The sequence below is a fragment of the Daldinia childiae genome (assembly GCF_008694065.1).
Source record: "Daldinia childiae strain JS-1345 chromosome Unknown Scaffold22, whole genome shotgun sequence".
Classification (NCBI taxonomy): Eukaryota; Fungi; Ascomycota; class Sordariomycetes; order Xylariales; family Hypoxylaceae; genus Daldinia; species Daldinia childiae.
This window is the reverse complement of record NW_022984663.1, coordinates 3453-23532: the sequence shown is the minus strand read 5'-3', so window position 1 is coordinate 23532 and position 20080 is coordinate 3453. Positions and strand designations below refer to the sequence as shown.

General features: G+C 44.0%; 7 protein-coding genes across 8 annotated transcripts; 4 read left to right on the top strand and 3 right to left on the bottom strand.

The window, feature by feature from the left end:
- Positions 1-54: 54 nt before the first annotated feature.
- GL218_09448 (Protein SVP26) lies at positions 55-890 on the bottom strand (the record flags this gene model as incomplete). 2 transcript variants are annotated; one of them, XM_033586284.1, is made up of 3 exons in its annotated part: positions 55-401; positions 474-707; positions 821-890. In XM_033586284.1, the coding sequence occupies 3 exons, from the start codon at positions 888-890 to the stop codon at positions 55-57; spliced, it is 651 nt and encodes a 216-aa protein (XP_033437686.1). The 2 variants fall into 2 exon arrangements, with proteins under 2 accessions (XP_033437686.1, XP_033437687.1); XM_033586283.1 differs by having other exon boundaries at positions 55-707.
- Positions 891-1459: 569 nt separating this feature from the next.
- On the top strand, positions 1460-2364 carry GL218_09447 (18S rRNA (guanine(1575)-N(7))-methyltransferase; the record flags this gene model as incomplete). Its single annotated transcript, XM_033586282.1, has 2 exons — positions 1460-1482; positions 1545-2364. 2 exons carry the CDS (start codon positions 1460-1462, stop codon positions 2362-2364), a joined length of 843 nt encoding a protein of 280 aa, XP_033437700.1.
- Positions 2365-5055: 2691 nt separating this feature from the next.
- GL218_09446 (Vegetative incompatibility protein HET-E-1) lies at positions 5056-5944 on the bottom strand (the record flags this gene model as incomplete). The annotated part of the gene is made up of 2 exons (XM_033586281.1): positions 5056-5148; positions 5219-5944. 2 exons carry the CDS (start codon positions 5942-5944, stop codon positions 5056-5058), a joined length of 819 nt encoding a protein of 272 aa, XP_033437674.1.
- Positions 5945-10479: 4535 nt separating this feature from the next.
- GL218_09445 (uncharacterized protein) lies at positions 10480-11911 on the top strand (the record flags this gene model as incomplete). Its single annotated transcript, XM_033586280.1, has 3 exons — positions 10480-10626; positions 10690-11226; positions 11291-11911. The coding sequence occupies 3 exons, from the start codon at positions 10480-10482 to the stop codon at positions 11909-11911; spliced, it is 1305 nt and encodes a 434-aa protein (XP_033437701.1).
- A 936-nt stretch (positions 11912-12847) lies between these two features.
- GL218_09444 (Zn(2)-Cys(6) zinc finger domain protein) lies at positions 12848-14144 on the top strand (the record flags this gene model as incomplete). Its single annotated transcript, XM_033586279.1, has 3 exons — positions 12848-12917; positions 12970-13007; positions 13068-14144. The coding sequence occupies 3 exons, from the start codon at positions 12848-12850 to the stop codon at positions 14142-14144; spliced, it is 1185 nt and encodes a 394-aa protein (XP_033437702.1).
- Positions 14145-14593: 449 nt separating this feature from the next.
- On the top strand, positions 14594-16000 carry GL218_09443 (2,6-dihydropseudooxynicotine hydrolase; the record flags this gene model as incomplete). Its single annotated transcript, XM_033586278.1, has 2 exons — positions 14594-14602; positions 14717-16000. 2 exons carry the CDS (start codon positions 14594-14596, stop codon positions 15998-16000), a joined length of 1293 nt encoding a protein of 430 aa, XP_033437698.1.
- A 2544-nt stretch (positions 16001-18544) lies between these two features.
- GL218_09442 (3-hydroxybenzoate 6-hydroxylase 1) lies at positions 18545-19801 on the bottom strand (the record flags this gene model as incomplete). The annotated part of the gene is made up of 1 exon (XM_033586277.1): positions 18545-19801. One exon carries the CDS (start codon positions 19799-19801, stop codon positions 18545-18547), a length of 1257 nt encoding a protein of 418 aa, XP_033437699.1.
- Between the last annotated feature and the right edge of the window lie 279 nt (positions 19802-20080).

The following is a 20080-nucleotide window of genomic DNA, read 5'->3' as shown; positions in this document are numbered from 1 at the left end:
TCATGAATTTACGTACATATTATTACCTACTTGATTCTTAACCCTACTGTGGTCTTAGAAGCGGTCCTCTGGCTTCTTCCATCCTGCTAAACGGGTAACTTCTCCGATAGCCGATAGCACGTTATCAACAATAACTTTTACCATGCCTTGTCGCTTACTCTTTCCATCAACGTCACGCGAGGGTTGTTCGGTACCGATTGTGGGCAAAACGTTATCGCTGGCGGACAGACTAACAAATAAGGCGAACGGGATGAGCCATACGCACAAGCCAAAGTACGAGGCGATCTCGGTGAAACTTGGTACATCCGGGTGGTCGTACATAGACGATAGGCGCGAGTATGACCGTTGCTGCGCCTCAGAGAAATGTTGGAACCAAAAGTAATGATTGACCAGTACCAGCACTGCCGCATAGTTAGTGACCCCTGGATCTAACCGACCTGACCCCGAATGGAAAGACAGGAATATTAACATACCACACGAGGCAATGAACAAAGGGTCCGTCAACTTGACGAATGGGAAGCGTCGCATATTTCCGAGGTATATAACATGCGATACAATCCCCATTAGGCTCAACCCCAAAGGGAATCCATCGATAAGCCAGAGTATGAGCTGAAGTCCGATGATAGAGTAGATGAGTTTAGTTAGAAGTCGTTTTGCGATGACGGTATGTTCCTCGACTAATTCAGAGAGGTAGTAAAGACCGGAAGCTATAGAGAAAAGTCTTATGTTAAAAATCAGATAACATATATTGGGAAGTTAGACTAGGATATATGGATATGGATATATCTTTGTGATGAAGAATATGATGCCAAGAGCATACCTATGGCCAATGTCAAAAAGCAAAAGCCCACGATGGAGCCGAGATACCCAACGAGAGGTAGAATCCACATTGTTCGTAGTAGCAATTATGATATGATGAGAGTATCATAGTATAACTATCTGGTAAAGAGGGAAAGGAAGTTGGATACTACCTCTTAGGTAAGGACAAACATGATGACATTGAGAAAGGCTACATAATATATCTTGGCCTTTATGGGATTGGCCCGGGCGAACCGACGCGACTAAAGCTTGAGCTGAAGAATTGAAAGCGTGGCCTTCCACACTTTGATGGCGGAAGCGGCAATTTGATTTTCCTTATTTACATAGGTACCTAACTTAGGTACCTAGATACCTACATAGGTACCTAAGACATCTGATTAGGTTAAAGATAATGGATAACGATAAGAATAAAAGTCTGCCCCACAGAAAAGTTCGACGTCGGCGCATCACAAGCAATTGACAAAATGCGACTCATTACCAATATCCTATTCCTACCTATCTTAGCTTAGGTACCTTATTAGATACCTCAAAGTAGCGCGATACCGAATTCCGAACCAACATAACCCAATCGCTAAATTTCAATTCTTCTCTGCATATGGTACTAATTTGGGTTCAATTATTACAATAAACCAAGACCAACATGTCGCGGCCAGAGGACACACTGTACGTAAAACAGCCCCTCCCCCACCAAAGAAGAATATCGTCACTCTGACCCGATTATCAAGGTCCGCCGACGTCCACTACAATGATTCCGAAGCACGCAAATACACAACGTCTTCCCGAATACAGAACATTCAGGCATCTATGACACATCGAGCTCTTGAGCTCCTCGATCTACCCTCGCCCTCTTTTATCCTCGATGTCGGCTGCGGAAGCGGTCTATCGGGCGAGATCCTCTCCTCAATACCCCCCGAAGAAGGCGGCCCACACGTGTGGGTAGGCATGGATGTGTCTGCCTCTATGTTAGATGTCGCGTTACAGCGGGATGTGGAAGGTGATCTACTACTAGCCGATATAGGGCAAGGGGTTCCCTTCCGAGCCGGCACGTTCGACGCAGCTATCAGTATCAGTGCGATACAATGGCTATGTAATGCCGAAAGCAGCGATGTATCGCCTGCAGGGCGCTTGTCGAGGTTCTTCAATGGTCTATACGCAAGCTTGAAGAGAGGTGGGCGAGCTGTGTGTCAATTCTACCCAAAGAACGACGAGCAGAAAAAGATGATCACGAGCGCGGCGGTAAGGGCCGGGTTTGGTGCTGGCTTATTAGAAGATGACCCAGAGACCAAGAACGTCAAGGTATACCTGGTACTCACAGTAGGTGGTGGCAACCTCGACGGGAATGGAGGCGACATTACTGGGGTAATCAAGGGCATGGAGGGCGTTGATGTGTTAGATTCAAGACATGGTAGCCGCAATGGTAAGGGTGAGATCAAAAAGGGGAGCAAGGCATGGATCATCAAAAAAAAGGAACAGATGGAACGAAAAGGAAAAGTTGTCAAGGCTACATCCAAGTACACGGGACGCAAGAGAAGGATCGCTTTTTAGGTTCGGAACGATATCCTTTGTGCATTGCATGGCGTATCGGAGTTATATGACCTTGGGTTGGTTAAAAATTAAAATCAGTTTTCGTCTATTAATCATTTCCAATACTTCTATGAGAATAAGTTCTATGTCAATATTTCCTTTATCGCCACCCGTGCCCTCTCTATATTAGTCTAAATCATCTTCTCTTAGGTATAGGGTTTAATTTAAGCTCGCGTATTAATATGCTCCACGATACAAGTTAATACGACTTCAAAATTTTATGTAGAAATCTGTCAGTGTTGGATTTATACCCCAGTAATCTTGTTTGAAGCCCCTTAGTATATATAGCTAATGCTTCTCTCCCTAAACTTCCCCTTTACATTAATGGCATTATAAATTATTTTATTTCTATATTCCTAATGATCGTAATTGAGTGAGATTTTCCCCTCTTGGCCAACTAGCTAGAAACTAGAGCACAATGAGTAGACCTTATTGAACAACTTACTTACCTAGGCAGTTTATATGATAATTGGGAACTTTATTTAAACAATAAACTTCTAACCCTTATAGTGAAAGCGTAAACTTTCCAGAATTTCAAAGGTATAAAACCTAGCTCATATAGGTACATTAGTCTCTGCATATGAGATATCGTATCTAAATAGATGAAAGCGACCTTTCCCACATTTAACCCTTTCTAGCAAGTCGGATAAAGGAAGCACATGTACCGTAAAGCTACTCTATTTCTGTGACTCTAATGCCCCCCTGCTCAACCTGTGAAGATCTCTTATACTGCCCCGCTAGAGGGGTATTTTCAAGATCAATTTTGATGAAGCTGACAGAGTCAGATTCAAGCCATAGGACGATTGTACCCCCGTGTACTGCTATTACTTCACGTTTCCAAATACGATACGCTTCAGGAAACCACAAAAGTCTCTCGCCTCCTTGAAGCACCCATTTATAGCTGACATAAAGGCAGCCGAAATCTTCAGCGGTAGATGTGATTGGTAGGCAACCAGAGCCGCTGACCAAGTATTTGTTGTCTTTACTGAAAGACGGATTAATGTCGTATGGTTGAAAAGGGAGGTTTGCCGTCCGATCTGTTATGGGGTTCCATAACATAGAAGTTTCATACGAGGGACGTGTTCCAAGAATAATATTTCCATTAAGTGCCATTGCAAGTGGCCAGATCTCATGGGATGTCTGTAAAGTATGTATAAGATCACCCTTAGCTGTATGCCAAAGGGTAATCTTATTTTGAGGATCCTGTACTGTCATGCGAGTACCGTCCGGCGAGAATAATATTTTTATGAATGGTTGATTCTGGTCTAGCGGTATCCTCGCACGTACTTCCTGCGTGTTTATCTGGAGCAGAAAGACATAGTTTTCTTCTTTCCCTGGGCGGAAGGCTACCAATGCACCGTCAGGCGACAATATAGGCGCAAGATCACAGTATTCTGTGGAATAGGAAAAGTCGCGCACTTCTAGGAAACGTAAGTGGAAGGTCGGGATCGTAGGCCCTATAATAACATCTCTCAGAGAATGTGGAATCCATCTATCGTGTGGGATGTCTAGTTTGATTTCGAACTTTTCCAAGTCCCATATTGTGGTTTCTTTGTAGGAACTCGCCATAACAATATTACTATCGTGAGGAATTGTGAGCTCCCTAGCATGTCCATCTTTGGAGACTTTCGTCTCATCTTTAATAGTAATATCCCATAACCGGACAGTTGTAACGAATGTGATAGCTAATATTTTTCCATCTGGAAAGAACACCATATCGCGCAAATGCTGGTCAACGGTTATCTTACGAATTTTCTTTCCAGATACCGGATTGTGAAGGTATATTGTCCTAGGTTCGTATCCGATTGAAAGGATGCTCCCGTCGGGGGAGAATACAACTGAATTTGGGAGCATCTCGTGGGATACACTGATAGTTGTAAGCCATGATTTGGTATTGCGTAATTCAACCAGCCCGTCTTCTGTTGCTAACGCCATCGTAACCCCATCGGCGGAGAATGTAATTGATTTGATGGTTTTCGAATAATTGAACTTGGCCACTGACTCGCCCGTACTTATATTCCATACCTGTATGATATCTTCTTCGAAGTCGTCAATAAACCCTACTACCACTAGGCTACCATTAGGCAAAATCGCAACCTCGTATATATGATCAGATCCCGCAATCTTATTCGTGAAGACATTTTCTCATGTTGATACATCCCACACACGACACATGTTGTTATACGATGCGGAAGCTAACAATTTCGTACCGGGCCATGGAGAAAAAGCCACAATAGGGGGGTATTCCTGATGACCTAACGGATCTACTAACAGATATATGCTTTCGTTCGTCTGCACGTCGTATAATTGAATTGTGCCGGACTTCAAGCCTAAAGCAATAGTTTAGCCATCTGGCGAAATTGAAACTCTTATAAAATATTTTTCATCTGTCAAAGAATCAATCTTGGCAATTTCAGTGCCTGTAGCAGCCTCCCAAACCTGGACCACATAACCCGACTGAGAGACAATTGTTTTGCCGCTCGGGGAGATTGCAACTGACATAACAACATCGTCGTGCTCAATAGCCAGCAATTCACCACTCCAGGTTTTGTGTACAATGGGAAGTTTTGTAACTCACTCAATGAGCGGCTTTAGGAATAGACGTCGTACGATGCTAGTAGATGGACTGAACAAAATTGGGGAATAATACACCTAAAGAGGGGCGTCTCGAATGATTTGTATGTTGAAAAGGATGAAGCGGTATGCATCCCGAAGGAAATTATATAATTCTTGACCCCCTGACGCCTAAAATAATTAGTATTTATGAATATTATCATATAAAGTGAAGAGTTAAGGTTCTCACGTTGGTTAATACCTTTAAATGGTTAATTGCGTGGACAGCGCTTCCAACCTCTTTGATCAAACTGAGTGTTTCAAGCCAGTTCAAAAAGTGTTTTTGGAAGAATTTATGGATTTTTCCACCGTCGGTTAATATATCCTGTGGTAGCTGAGTTTTCTCAATTTGTATGAGATGATTAACCCAGTACTTGCAGGCGTATTGCAGATGTGGTTCGACGGACTGCTGTATTAAACTCGACGAAATTTCGATAGAAAGAATTCCCGGCTTTCGAAAGTCACACATATCCATATGAAGGTGTTGCGACATAATTTCGAGACACCTTTCGAACAAGTGGAAATGCACCGTAGATGGCTCGACAAAAAAGCCCGTTCTCCCACATCTCTGTTTATCTAAGAGGAACTCGTAGAATGAGACATGTACTGGGCTAATTAGTGATTTATGCTCCTTTGGGAGGTCGACGATGGAACGTATACTATGTAGGCATTCTTCCACCCTAGACACCGGTCTTTTCGATATCGTAAACTCGGCTAGTGAACTGATTGGTAGGGGCTTGAATAGCGTTACGATTAACCGTAGAATCTCTTTCAGGAAAAAGTCCTCTTGCTTTTCAACGTCGCTCAAGTCCCGCGTATAAAAATCTAAGACTGCGCGGTATATTTTGTCCAAGTTGGACTCTGGGGACTCTGGAGACTCCGTGTTGTGGTTTCCTTCAAGAAGATTACGCAATCGCCTGTTCGCCATATCTGGATCAACGACATCCAGGAGTTTTCAAGCAGTCGCCGCGTAAATAAATAGTCCGTCAGATTTTTCAACCAGCTTTCGGAAATCTTCTGGACTAAGCCATTGTGAACCGACTCCATTATTTTCCCAAATACTGTAAAGATTGCTCTCGAGAAAAATTGTTATATCATCGCGAGGGCCATCAAGTATAACTTTCGGAAGCTCAAGCTCTTCATACGATCCCTTTAGTGATTTAAAGGCCGTGTAAATGTGAGTTTCGTTCCTACTAGTTATGAGAACCCGGACATGGATTTTAGATAGCTCTTTAACACGTCCTAACGAATGGGCAATGTCTTGAACGTTCGCTTTCATAGTCCCTGTTTCTTTGTGTCAGCACTCATCTAAGGCGTCAATGATTAATACGAGGCGCGTGTAGGAAGACGAATCTTCCGAATTTCTTTTCAGGGGTTTTAGGATCAACTCTTCCCACTGTGTTTTTATGTTTCGCACACCTATGTTAAGACTCGTATGTTGCCTAATAGCATGGGCTATCTCACTTTCCAGGCCGAGAGGCCTATGGGCTAATTGGTGTGCAAGGGTTGTAAATAGCACCCCCGCATGGTTCCTACTACTGTCGTCCTGCTTGAAGAAGAAAGTTGCGCCGAGAGATATGTTACTGAGTAGCCGTGAGTCATTGCTAAAGGAGGTATTCTTACTTAAGGATGCAGCAACTGTTTAAGCAATAAGTCAAACCACCGTTACTGGGGCCACCCCAGTGGGGACCACCCATTTCCCATACAAAATCAACAAAATCGTATATTCATAACTCATCCAAGAAAATAGGTAAAAGTATCAGGATTTCATTTTTAAATATAATAAAGTGTTCCCATTATGTACACGATTTGAAAAAAAGATTGGGTCAATATTTGTGGCAAAATGATTATAAATAAATACACTAACAGATACACATACAAATTTATATGTATAACTGCTAACGATAATTAATGCTTATAACTTTGCCAATTTATATAGTAAAAATCCCATATTCATATAATTGGATAAAGAATTTTTTAATACAACTTTTAATCTTAAAAAGAAATGTATAGCTAATTTTTGGTGGAAGTTATAAGCCTTTATAATAAAATATATAAAATTCCCATATATTTTTGAAACTTTTTAATGCTAAAAAATGACCAAAAATAACACTTCTTACAATTTTACCACGAAATGGTCATAACAAAAGATTGGAAAAGATTATATAGGCTATTATAGTAGTAAAGGATTAGAAAATAAAGACTGGATATTTTTAGCTATTTTCTTGGATGAGTTATGAATAGGTGATTTTGTTGATTTTGTATGGGAAATGGGTGGTCCCCACTAGGGTGGCCCCAGTAACGGTGCTTCGACTTAGTAGATTTACCCGTGCCAGCCATGCCACGAAGCCAAAAAATTGGCTTTGTAGAGTTTTCTACCCAGTTTTGTAAGCGGTTAAATATCTCCAATTAAGTGCCTGGAGTGCAGGATTGTCGGCCTGCTTCTGAGGATTCAAACGCTGCAGAATTAGCGACAGGAAGATGACCTAGAAGTGAAGCTTGTTCAATTTACTAACACGTGCGAGTTAGTACATAATAAAAAGACATCACTGGAGGTTTGGCTTTACATTTATGCTCTCTATACTCCTGTTGAATGCCTCTAGGAGCTGTTTGCTCTTAGATAGAAAATCCCGAAGCTTCTCATCTACCATATTAGTTTTATAGGATGATAAGACTTGTATATCTCCCCTGATTTGTTTCTCTGTGGCTTTAAACTGGCTTGAAGTTCCTTTCCAGTCATTCTTGGTTTTAAAGTCTGTCCAACATCTACCGGGAGTAGAGAGATTATAGTGTAGGAAAACTGAAATCTGGTACTTGTAGACGCTGTAGTAAAATTCTATAATCTTCGATTGAAGAGCAAGGAAGGCATTGTGGTGGCTTTCGGAAGGACTGGATATAAGAGTTAGAACGTATTTAAAGCGCGATAGGAAAATGTCCTTACTCTAAGTTTGCAGAAGTTGGCTGTAAAAAGCTGTTGGCTATAAGTCTGCAGCAAACTAGAAGGTACAATATACATTCAAACCCTTCTATGGCATCCTTGTCTTGTTGCAACATTGTGCTCAGGAGCTGATCAATTTAGTTTAGCACACATAACCGCCCGGAGAACCAACGGGTCGAGCCCGACTTACAGGGAAAATGAACATAACACCTGCCCATCCTAGTGCGGTAAAGGGTTCCGATGAAATAGCGATTGCCACGGAATCTTTGATAGAAATAATTACCCCCAAAATCTTCTGAATTTGATCGCGACTGATGGCGTTCCCTCCTCGTACCTGGAAGCTGAGTCTCTCCTTTTGGTTTACATCGAACCTCTCTTGGGCGAGCCTTTGGACCTGTTTTTGCCAGTTTCCATGGCCAAGTTGTGACTCAATACCGTCTGATATAAGTTAGTATAAACCCCTTTGCATGTAGATATTAACTCACTGGTTTGTTCTAAACCGCCTTTTTCTAGCAGAACTAGCCTATAAGTTTCCAAAAGCTCTGGATCCTTTTCCTCGAACATTTTATACGCCGCTGCCCAAAGCTAGTCGAGGCTTAGAAGCTCTCCGGAACCACTTCTACTTAAACTGCCGAGATATGCTTCTATTCTAGCTTCATGATCCTCTTTATGCATAGAAGGTCTAGGCTGTGATGTATTCGGGGGGTCACTATTATTGGATTTTGTTCGGTATATTATATTGAGAGACAATTCATTCAATGTTATATCTCCATGGGTTGCATAGTGAGCAGATATACACGGTGAATTATTCGATTCATCGTCGGAGTTTCCTACAGCTATGGGAGCCAAGATTGGATGATCTGTGAAGTGGGTTATCCCAGTACTAGGTCGACAACCTGTGCTTTCCTCGGGGATTGGACTTTTATTTAAAACAATGCCTATGCGCTCTCTGTAGTTAGATAAATATACACAAATCGAAGACACACGCTCATATACATCTACTTGAGAGTTTTCAGCCTTTGCATTTCCTCTGATATGGTTCTTGATGCTCCCGATATGATCTTTCACGCGTTTGGCTTGACGTTTAGCCCAGTTCTGCTGACTCTTCCTGGACTCCATTGTGGGTTACAAATGACTACCTGAGGTTAGGAAGTAAATACCCACCCTATCTTAGAAATACATGAAGCCACAAGTTGATTTGAATAAGAGAATACCGTAAGATTGTTGAGTGGTGAGACGGATGGAAGAAAATATCAGTCATCGTTAACCCCGCGCGTATTTCCTCTTCTGACGTTGCATCGAAAAACTCCAGGTTACATAGCATGGAACATTGCCCTTGGTAAAAATATCGCCAATCAATATAATAACCCAATTTCAAACCATTATAAAACGAACTTCAGTCATTTCTATCAAATCTCTTTAATTACGACAACTACCTAGTAGCCTGGTGGACATGCTCTTGGCCACTATTAGGCTGCACTGAGATTTGTGATAGTTATAAAGAAAATATGCCTAGAACGAAGTATCAACTCCGCTCTTCTTTGGGATTATTTACATACAAGCCAAAGTATTGGAAAAGCATAGATCTAACTAGATTTTCTTTGGGCGACTGGCTGGAAATAGTCTTGTTGAAGATTGCTTCTTGGAGAAAATACCTAGGTAATTCCACCTTAACATATCTAGGTACATAGGTACACATTGAGTGTACAATAGGTACCTACATGTATGAATTTCTTTATGTAAAGTCGAATGTGAGTACCTAGTACACTTGCATTAGGTACCTCATGTAACTAATGCATGCAGATGGCTACCTCAATGTATGTATTATGTACTACATATATGCAGTTAACATTCGGTACAGGGTAGGACCGGTAATTTCTAAATTTGCTCTCCGGCCCGGCTACTTGCCTCCGGACTGCATCCCCCGGCGCACCCTCCCTAACACCTTCTCTAACACACTCCCTAATCATTTCTCAACCAAATAACACTTGTGTGCATTAAACCTGCCTGTCTTAGGTATATGGAAATATATTTTCTTTTACTACACAAAATAATCTTTATGCCAAATGGCAGTCTAGGTAACATCTCCAGTTTAGCAATCTCCAATTCCCCCAACAATTACCTTTCTCCTTCCTACTTTATATTATTTGTTTCACTACCTAATCTACCTTGTCTCTGAATTAACCTCGAATCACCCGTTTCTATTACATCTTGGCATTTACATTGATCGTTCCTACCTAGGTACTTTGGATTGTCAACAAGCACCTCCCCTGTGGCGTCTCTCTTAGTCATCGTTGCCTCATACCTACTGGTCTTTACCTACATGTAGGTAAGCACCAAACTTACACAGGTCTGTAAATACAATCACTGTTGTTACCTCTTCCCTTAGCTACCTACATCCAATAGAATTTACCTGCCAAAGGTAGATACCATCCGCCCATACTTCGCGATTGAATATTTCCATTCTCATATCTCTACAGTTCATACGAATAACTAATCGCTGATATATTTTACAGACCGCCAAGATGGCTTCACTCTTCCCCGACCTCATTAAGGTCTTGTTAAACGTTGTCCAAGTCGGAGATTCGGAGAAAGGTATGCTTTCTAGCTACTTTCAGAAGCACGTTGAGCATGCCAATGGAAATCAGTTAGCAGCGCAAACTTTGGAGATCGTAAGTATTTGTTTGCATCGTTTCGCATGTCACATCAGTCTCGATATATCCTAACTTATCAAGATCCTCACATCTCTTGAATCAAACCCGGCTATTACCGGTCTTCATCGAGATGTTCTTCAGAATTTGGTCTATCTCCTCCAGAGCGAGGCTACCGGTGCCCAGGAGAAGCAGTTGACTCCGACTCATCATGCTCTAAAGCACGTGGACACTAAGATTTCTACTAATTCCAAATCTGACCACGATGGAGCTATCTGCCCTATTCGTGAGTCTTCTTCTCCTCATGGGTTTTCTTCCATGAGTCGAATTGTCGGATCCAAGAAAGAGGAATACAGCTTGAAGGACTCTATCTATCAGGATGGTAATAGCTTCGAACAGCATGGTTCCTCATCGCCAGAAACCAGTAGTGCAAGACTGGTATCTGACAAAATCGGTATTCATCATGCGGAGTTGGAGAACCATGACCGCATTTCTCTTAGACCTGTCGACCTTATCCACGCCTCCACCAAGAAAATATGCAATTCAGTGGCATCTCCTCTTGTCGTCGCAACTGACGATTCCGAACTTGTTGTTCGTAACGGGGAATACGAGCGGTCAAATGTACATTTCCCTTTCCTTCCCTTGGTTAAATATCACAATATGAGCTAACTTGCGAACCTCACAGCGTAAGATATTACCCCACGAATGGCGAGAGCCTATTCCTCTTGAAAAGTTGCAAGGCACTAAAGAATTGCAAGCCATTGAGGCTGATGCCGAGAAACTCCGCGTCTCTGGAAATTCTGGGGTTCAATCCGACAATGATATCGTCAAAGATTTTGTTCAGCAGCTTACTAAGAACAATACGGAGACTCCGTGGGTTGGCAAACTCCCTAACGCAAACCAAGGTAAAACCACCAGCTACAACCATTGGGGTAGCCATCAACCGGAAAACCTAGGCTATGCTTCTCGACGCCGAGGGACGGGCCATGAAAGAGGAGATCTTACTGGGGCAAATCAGCGAACACAGAACAGCAAAGGTGCTCCTAAACTCGAGAACCAGAACGGCATTCGTACCCCTCCTCGGCGTAGTCACTATAGGAATAGTCAGAAGTCCCCTTCAGTCTTCGGCTGGGGTCCGGGAAGTGAAGAGAACAATACTTCCTTTAGGAAGTGGAAAGAGACCATCGAAGTCAGAGGCTCTCCGACACCATCAGAGTCCGTCTCTCAGCGTACCCTGAGCTGGACATCCGATTTAGCGGAGAACCTACGAAAGCATCCTACTAAGCCCACAGGAGATATCTGGTGAATTGCCGTCCAAAAAAAAAAAAAAATCGCCAACTTAATCGGGCGCTGCCCTCGATCGAACTCTCGATGTTAAACAGAATCCGACGTAGGGATTGATTTGATGCTCTATACGCATCCGTGTTTTCATTTTTACACTGTTTCGTGACATTTGGCAAGACGGTCTCTTTCCATTGATTGCCAACCAGGCATGATAATTGTCACGATGAATTGTTGAGTTTGAATGAAGGTAAAGGGATGGTTTATTGATAGTTATAGTCATGCATGACTAATGCGTTGTCTACGCTGAGACTATGGAATGTTTGCTTTGCTTTGTGGATAGAAGCTATTGCTCGCTAGGTACCTTGCAAGAAACATGACGCAGATTCGCTTGGCATGAATGTATTTCGTTTTTCTTCAAACCTTTAATCCATCAACCTGTACTGATAATTACGAGAGAGAAAGCTGCTATAAATTGCCCAGTTAATGATAGACACGTGCCGTTGAAAGTCTTTTGTATCGTCATTATGAACCAGAACAGAATGCAACACCAAAATTGATGTTATTTTAGCTTTAACTAAGCTCGATATCTCCTTTTCAACTTAAAAGCGCCGGAACGCGATTGGTTGAACCTGGATGTCGTATTATTCGCGGACGGAATAGGCTACGGGTTTTAGATTGATGAGATTAGACATTATTCCCGATGTCTATGTAAAGCTGGATAGATTATTACCATGGTACTAATAATGGGCGATAATGCTGGACCTGGTGGACCTAGCTGAGCCACCCCAACCCATACGATCTTCCTTCCAGGGACCCCCGACCGCTCAGCCCTAGCAAATAATATCAAAGCGAAATCGTTCTCGGTTAAAGATCGCGCTCGTTCTCGCGTCCTTGTTAGCCTTCTTACTCTACTCTATCATGACACTTCGTTTAGGTTTACGACAGTAGATATTCAATCATGGCGTCCGGCTCCAGTCTTCCGCTTCCCCACAAAGCACCGAAACTCGGGCATAAGAAATCCATGTTCGGTATGTAGTCTGAACCCATTTTTATATACATTCTCAGTCTCACTCTCTGTAGGTTGCCAGCGTTGCCGAGCTAGAAGAGTAAAGGTGGTAGTAAGCTGATCACTTCAACTGCAAATCCAACTAATAGGTTTTTTTTTTGGTGTTTTTCAGTGCAACGAGGAAAAGCCGACCTGTCATAACTGCAAGCGCCACGGCTTGCCTTGCATCTACGATCGCAATGCATCCGTAAAAGCAGCCTCTGGGAAGCCGACCCTAGCTCAGTTACCTACCTACAGGCTTGAGGAAAGCGACCCGCCGGAAAGTCGCACGCGGCGAATGATAGAGGCGAGGTTGATGCATCAATATGTTGTTGAGACGGGAGAAACAATTGCGATTGACCACCACACTAGAGGTTTATTCTCTCGGGTGGTTCCGAAATTCGCCCTAGAGTCCGATGGCTTGTTATATTCCATGTACACCGTCTCAGCCCTACACTTAGCAAAGCTTGGTAGAAGCGAAGAAATTGTGGGTGGCGCCGAGAATGCTGCTAATTCATACTTCTCTATGGCCGTTCGGGAACATAATAGAGAGCTATCAAATGTGAACAAACAAACGGCAGATGCAGTCTGCTTAACATCATGTTTGATAAGGGCTGTTGCACTTCTCCAGCTCGAAGGTCGAAGTTATCAACCTTACACGCCGCCATGGCAATGGCTCGCTTTAATACAGGCATCTACATCAACATTCGTCGAGGTAGTAAAGCGAACGGGTCCAGATCCTCAGTCGCCAGTCTTCCAATTAATTAAGGATACTCGCGGTATACACAATGACGGAAAACTATCAAGCGTAGGGGATTATCAGAGATGGCAACATCTGATGGACCGCCCCGAGGAGATTCGAGCTATCGAGCCTTGGGATGAGGAAATCCAAATTACCTATCAGCGTATACTCACTTACATGTGCACTATCCTTGACCTAATAGACGAGCAAGGGCTATCATGTATCGTCTTAAGAATGTTAATTATGTTTCCTATGCTAGTAGGACGACGATTCGTCGAACTAGTTCAGGAAGGATCACCAAGGTCTCTAGTCATACTCGCTCACTACTTCGCACTGCTAACGAGGTTTGAGAACATCTGGTGGGTTGCCAATATAGGAGCTGATGAGCTCCGCGCAATCGCTGGCATACTGCCTGACGTATGGCAAGGTCTACTCGCCTGGCCACTGGAAGCTATAGAAAACAAATAATTTTAGTGTTCATGGGCATCCTCATTAATTTAAACATGCAGATTCAATCCTTTAACCTGGGGTCATGTAATGTTGCCAAAATGGTAATGGTTCAGTATTACGTGGGACCATCGCCAAGCATTTTAGTGCATCGTTCTCGTCCTCGTTCTCGCTTTCGCTCACATCACTAACATATCGTTGTCAATACCAACTTAGGTCTACCAAACAATCTGAATATTCGTTCCATGGGCAGAGTATGTCTGCGCCTCCAGCTATGACGAAGTATCAAAATATTGTAGTTGAAGCTGAATAATTTATAACGATACCAATAATCAAAATGTAGTATATATAGCGATGAGCTTGTCCTATGAAGATAACAAGTTCTCGAAACAAGCAACTACTTCTGGCTACTACAGGCAAGGAAATTTACGAATTATTCTATTCAACCGTTACTTATATGAGTTTTCGTCATGAAATCCGTAAGTATACCGTTATTCTTCCTCACTTGCTCAAGTTTGGTCCTTGTAAGTGTATAAAAAACCCCCCAATGGAACCTAGAAGCCATCTTCTTGAAACTAACATATGAATATTAGGGACTTCCGCACGTGGGAAAGAATGTTCAAGTGTCTCAACTATTCAAACGGAGTAACGACTCCGATCCTGGTTCTATGCTTCAGCTGAGTTCTGATGAGGACTTCCACTTCGAGATTCTTCGGGCTTTAGCTTTGGCACCTTACCAGGGTTCGGATGTGGGCGAAGTCTTAGTTGCTGCAAATCACATCATCGCGGGAGATTTTGAAAGCTACTACAATGCCTTCCATAGCCTTGCCGATCGGGTTCAGAACCAAGCGAGCGCCATTGACTCTAGTCGGTACCCCATTTCTGCGAGGAACGCATTTTTCCGTGAAGCGACCTACTACCGCTCAGCCGACTTCTTCCTCCATGGCAATTGGAACGACTCCCGGATCAACATGCTCTGGACCAAACAGCTCGCGGCTTTCGACAAGGCAATTGCACTACTGCCAGTCCCTGGCGAGCGCATCACGCTACAAGGCAAGGGTTTCCAGATTCCGGCTATCTTCTTCGGCAGCGGCCAGCCAGGCCCCCGTCCGACGATTCTCATGTGCAGCGGCTACGACGGCTCGCAGGAGGAAATGTACCACGTGATCGGCGAGGCAGCCCTCCAGCGCGGCATCAACGTGATCACGTTCGAGGGCCCCGGACAACCTACCGTGCGTCGCCAGCAGAATATTGGCTTCATCCCGGAGTGGGAGGATGTCGTGTCGCCCATAGTTGACTACGCGATTTCGCGCAGCGACATCGACAGCAAGAAGATCGGTCTCTTGGGCCTTTCTTTCGGCGGCTACTTAGCCCCCCGTGCCGCAGCCTTCGAGCACCGTCTCGCCGCCGTCATCGCCTTTGACGGTCTGTACTCCTTTGGGCAGGTTATCTTCGACGAGTTCGGGCCCGAGATGGAAGCGCTGTTCCGCGCGGGTAATTCAAGCGCCTTCGACGCTAATATCTTCGCATTGTTGGCGCAGCCGAATGGCGTGCCGACGTCCGTGCGCTGGGGCATCGAGCAGGGCCTCTGGGCATTCAAGGAGACGAGCCCGTTCGCGTGGGCGACCAAGGTTGATAAGTACAGGCTAGATGGGGTTGTACAGAATATTACTACGCCCGTGTTTGTCGCCGAGGCGCAGAACGATATGTTCTTCAAGGGGCAGGCGAAGCTACTTGCGGACAAGCTGGGAGATCTCGCTACGTACCATATGTTTGAGTCGGTGGATGGGGCCGGGGAGCATTGCTCGTTAGGCGCGGCTGTGTTCAGTGGGCAGGTGATTCTTGATTGGTTCCAAGATATTGTTTCGTCTTCTTGATGGGATCCTGATTATTGTATGACAGCTTTAGACTAGCTTGCTGGACTCTGTTTAGCGGAATAGGGGGTCAATCTGGAGGGCATTTCTCTTCAATATACGTGTTTGGCCAAGAACCTTGATTGTTTTGCGAATTCACGACCCCTCACGCCCCCTGACGCATATTTCAATGCCCATCATCTACGCCAGCGGGGTTGTGAAGGAGATCCGTGTTGTCAGCCCGATATGTTCCCTTACCCGCCTCGCCCTAGGGCTGCATATCTGGTAAAAGAAAGCCTAACGTTAATTATTTAAAACTTTCTATTAGGTAAAATCGATTTTTTGATAGCTTTGTTCTAACAAAATGCTACGTTTTATACTAGAGTGTCATCCTTCGCCGCAGAGTCACAATGCAACGCCATGTCGTACTCGAGGAATATTTCCCAAAAAGGTGAGGATTCAACACCTCGGAGATAAGAAGCTCTAACAGCTCGCAGCAGCTGAATACTCACCAACACCAGCACGATTTGCATGTCTATTTTAAGCCCTGGTGGTGCTATCACATTTCTAAATCCGCGCTCCTAGTCTGTTTCGTTTATACAGACCCTTGTGGGAGGTCGTCATAGATGTGTTTCCCCCCACCGGGTCTGTAGGAAAATATATTCTGCTTCCTTCCTATACATAAGCATATTTCCTACCTCCGACACTTTCGATGCTGATATCTTAGAAATAATTGGCTATGTGAACATCTCGGCACGATGAGTCTTCTTGAGACTTTGCCAGGACTGGATCCGTCAAGTATCCCCCTCGCCGGCAACCCAAATGGGGACCCTCCTAACTTTGAAGGAGGGTCTACACTTCAGTGGGTAGTACTAGCGACAGGGTTCGCGTTTATACCAATTAGCACGATTTTAATAATTATACGTCTGGGAATGTCGCTTAAACACAGTAGAAAGCTGCATCTTGACGACTGTGAGTAATTCTTGACCTTGGCTTGCTAAATAATTAGATTATAGGACACTGCTAACATCGAAATAACCCTGTCAAGGTTTATGTGTTTTGGGAGAAGCCTTTGGGATCTCTTACTGGGTTGTACTATATAAGTGTATGTCTCTTTTTATTATTATATCATCTTATTCGCAATGGTCTGACTAGTCAAATCTAGTTCAAGCGAAGGCTGGGCTGTTCAAACACACATGGGACGTACCCGTCAGCGCCATTACCTTTCGGCTCTTCGAAGTGAGATCAAACAAGAATCCATATTATTACTTAGATATCTCGGCTAATACTCCTTAGCTTCATTTTGTCGGTGAGATCCTGAACATGATCGCCCACGCCTTCGTGAAACTTTCTATTCCGGCATTTTTCATCCGGGTATTTGGTTCTCTAAAATGGCTTCGACGCACGTCCTACATTCTCATAGGAGCTGTCGTTATTTTCTCTATTGCCCCTCTCATATATATGCTGGTTGTTTGCAAGCCAATTCCTAACGAACACTGGAACGCCGCCTTCGTCGCTACGTGTGCCACATCTGCTGGACCTCAGACCATAACTTTAGGTGTATTTGCTGTAATATTCGATATCACTGTGGTCATAATACCTATATGCATTACTTCTAGGCTTATTATCGACCGAGATAAAAAGAGAAACTTGATAATCGTGTTCCTCATCGGTCTTCTGTAAGACCATTTCCGTGCTACTTCGATGTAGTACATCTGCTAACATTACATAAGTGTAGTTGCTACTAGCGTTACCGGTCTGGCGTATAGAATCATTGTGCGATATGGTAATGATCCCCTATGGAACGATGGAAATATTGCGATCACCTCGTAAGTCTGTAAAATTACCTCCATTCTGGCTATAAGTTGTATTAATCTTGAAACGATTATAGTTATACGGAGATTTTCGGCACTGCTATCGTCGGCTGCGCACCGGGCCTTCGTTCATTCTGGCTTGCCATGTCCGATAAGAATCGGCGACGTTCTAAATTTCAGTCTAGACGACAAAAGTCTAGTACAATTGAAACAGTCATTCTACCAGAAGAGTCTAGACGCCCTCGGGAAGTTCCTCTAATATATTATTCCAGTAACAGATACTACCACAAGGATTCGAAACATTTGCATCCCCCAGTCTCTACTCAGAGGGATGCGGATCAACTTACCCCTTTAACCCCTATTCACCAATCAACCATAACACTTCAGCAAACATCGGATGGCACACCCCCTTTCTATTCAAAACGCAATGGATACTGGTGATATTCTGCGTATGAAAGCAGACAGTAAATGGATTCACACAATTTTACAGGAAGCAATAGTGCCTTGGAATGAAAGTAAACATTCCGCAATGGAAAGAATTGTAAAACTACGTTCTCGATGTATTTAAATGGACATACGAGTCAAGACCATAGGTGCTATTCGTTCTAGTAGTCTACCGTGTTTCAGCTTTACGGTACAGGAATGCATGTGGGAATAGGAGGTAGCCTTATTATTTAACAAGCACCTTAAAATACTTACAATGGGCGGTATACTTGGAGGCCCAACCCCCGGTGATTGCGCCAGTTTATATTTTCTACCCCGTACCTGGGTGCTTCGGTCCGCTCAACGCTTGCTCAATCCCCTGATAAGTATAAATCTTCCGCGCAAATTCCTCCGGGGTGATCGGCTTCCTGTCTCTGTCTCCTTCTGTCCGTATACCTCCTATCTCGTGTGAGCGGCGTCTAACGAAATCGACTCGATCCTTGCGCAACGACATGAATTTCTGCAAAATATCTGGAATGGCGTCGGGCGAGTCCACGTCTCGAAGAAGGTAACCTAAAGCCTCTGCGTCTTCGATGGTCATATTGGACCCTTGTCCGGCAAGAGGAGTTACCGCATGTGCAGCGTCTCCAATTAGCAACGCCTTACCGGAAAACCAGTTATCCATGGCAGCTACGTCGCGGATCCTCCAGGCGTCAATCTTATTGTGTCGGAAGAGGTTGATGAATCCTTCACCAAACTCCGGTGCGAATTCCTCAATTACCCTGGATGCGGGGACGTCTTTGATGATGGCTGTCTTAGCGGAGTCAAACTGCTCGGAAAATTCCTTCTCGGAGGTGTAGCCCAAGACTTGTAAGGAACTTAGCGAGGTATGATAAGCAAGTATGTGCTTGTTCACTTCAGGACCCGAGCTCGCGTGCGCATTGGCGAGACCAGCCTGGGTTGCGGGGTCAGATAGGTAAGCAAAGTTAGGATCTGATCGGATATCTTCGACAGATAGCTGTGTCATAAATGATAGAGTATTGTAAGTTTTGACGGATGCTGAGATATCTTGATCTCCGAGGATGGCGCCGCGAACGACCGAGTGGATACCGTCGGCGCCGATGATCAAATCGCCCTCAAAGAGTCTTCCATCTTCGGTCCATACTTTCCCAGCGGCGGTATCGACTTTAGTCACCTTAGCGTTTTCAATAACTTCAGCTGGTGCGCCGGCAAACTTGGGACTAGTTGCGAATCGCATTAACTCTCCTTGTAGCTTGGCTCGCTTAACCAGTACAGAGGGGGCTCCTCCAAATCTCGCCCTCGTATCGAAATGAGTAGTTTTCAGCTCTTCATTATTGGGGGTTCTTGTCCAGACGTGGGTCATGACGACCATGTCAAGATTCTCTGGATTGATGCCAGCTCTTTGCAAGAGATTGAAGGCATTAGAGACGATTGACATTCCATAGTCGTTCACTGTGAAGTCGAGCGTGCCGCGCTCGAGGACCGTGACATGATGTTTGGCGCGGAGGTACCCAGCAGCTGAAAGTCCTCCGATGCCGCTACCGCAGATGATGATCTTAAGTGGCATGTTCCCGACTCTTCCGAATAATTTGCTAAATTAATAGCTGTGGTGGACTCTTGGGATTTTGAGAATGTACTAATATAATTCAAAGCAATACTCTCTTTTGCTGGTAACTTGCACTTATAATTCTATATCTAGAATAAGTGGCAAAGAGCAAGTATACATAATTAGATGGTAAGTTGTATACGGTGACTTACACGGATATCCACATATTTGAGGTAACATTAGCCTTAAGGAGCAAACAGCCTTGGCAGGATCGGATGGAATGATTGTTAACGTAATAAC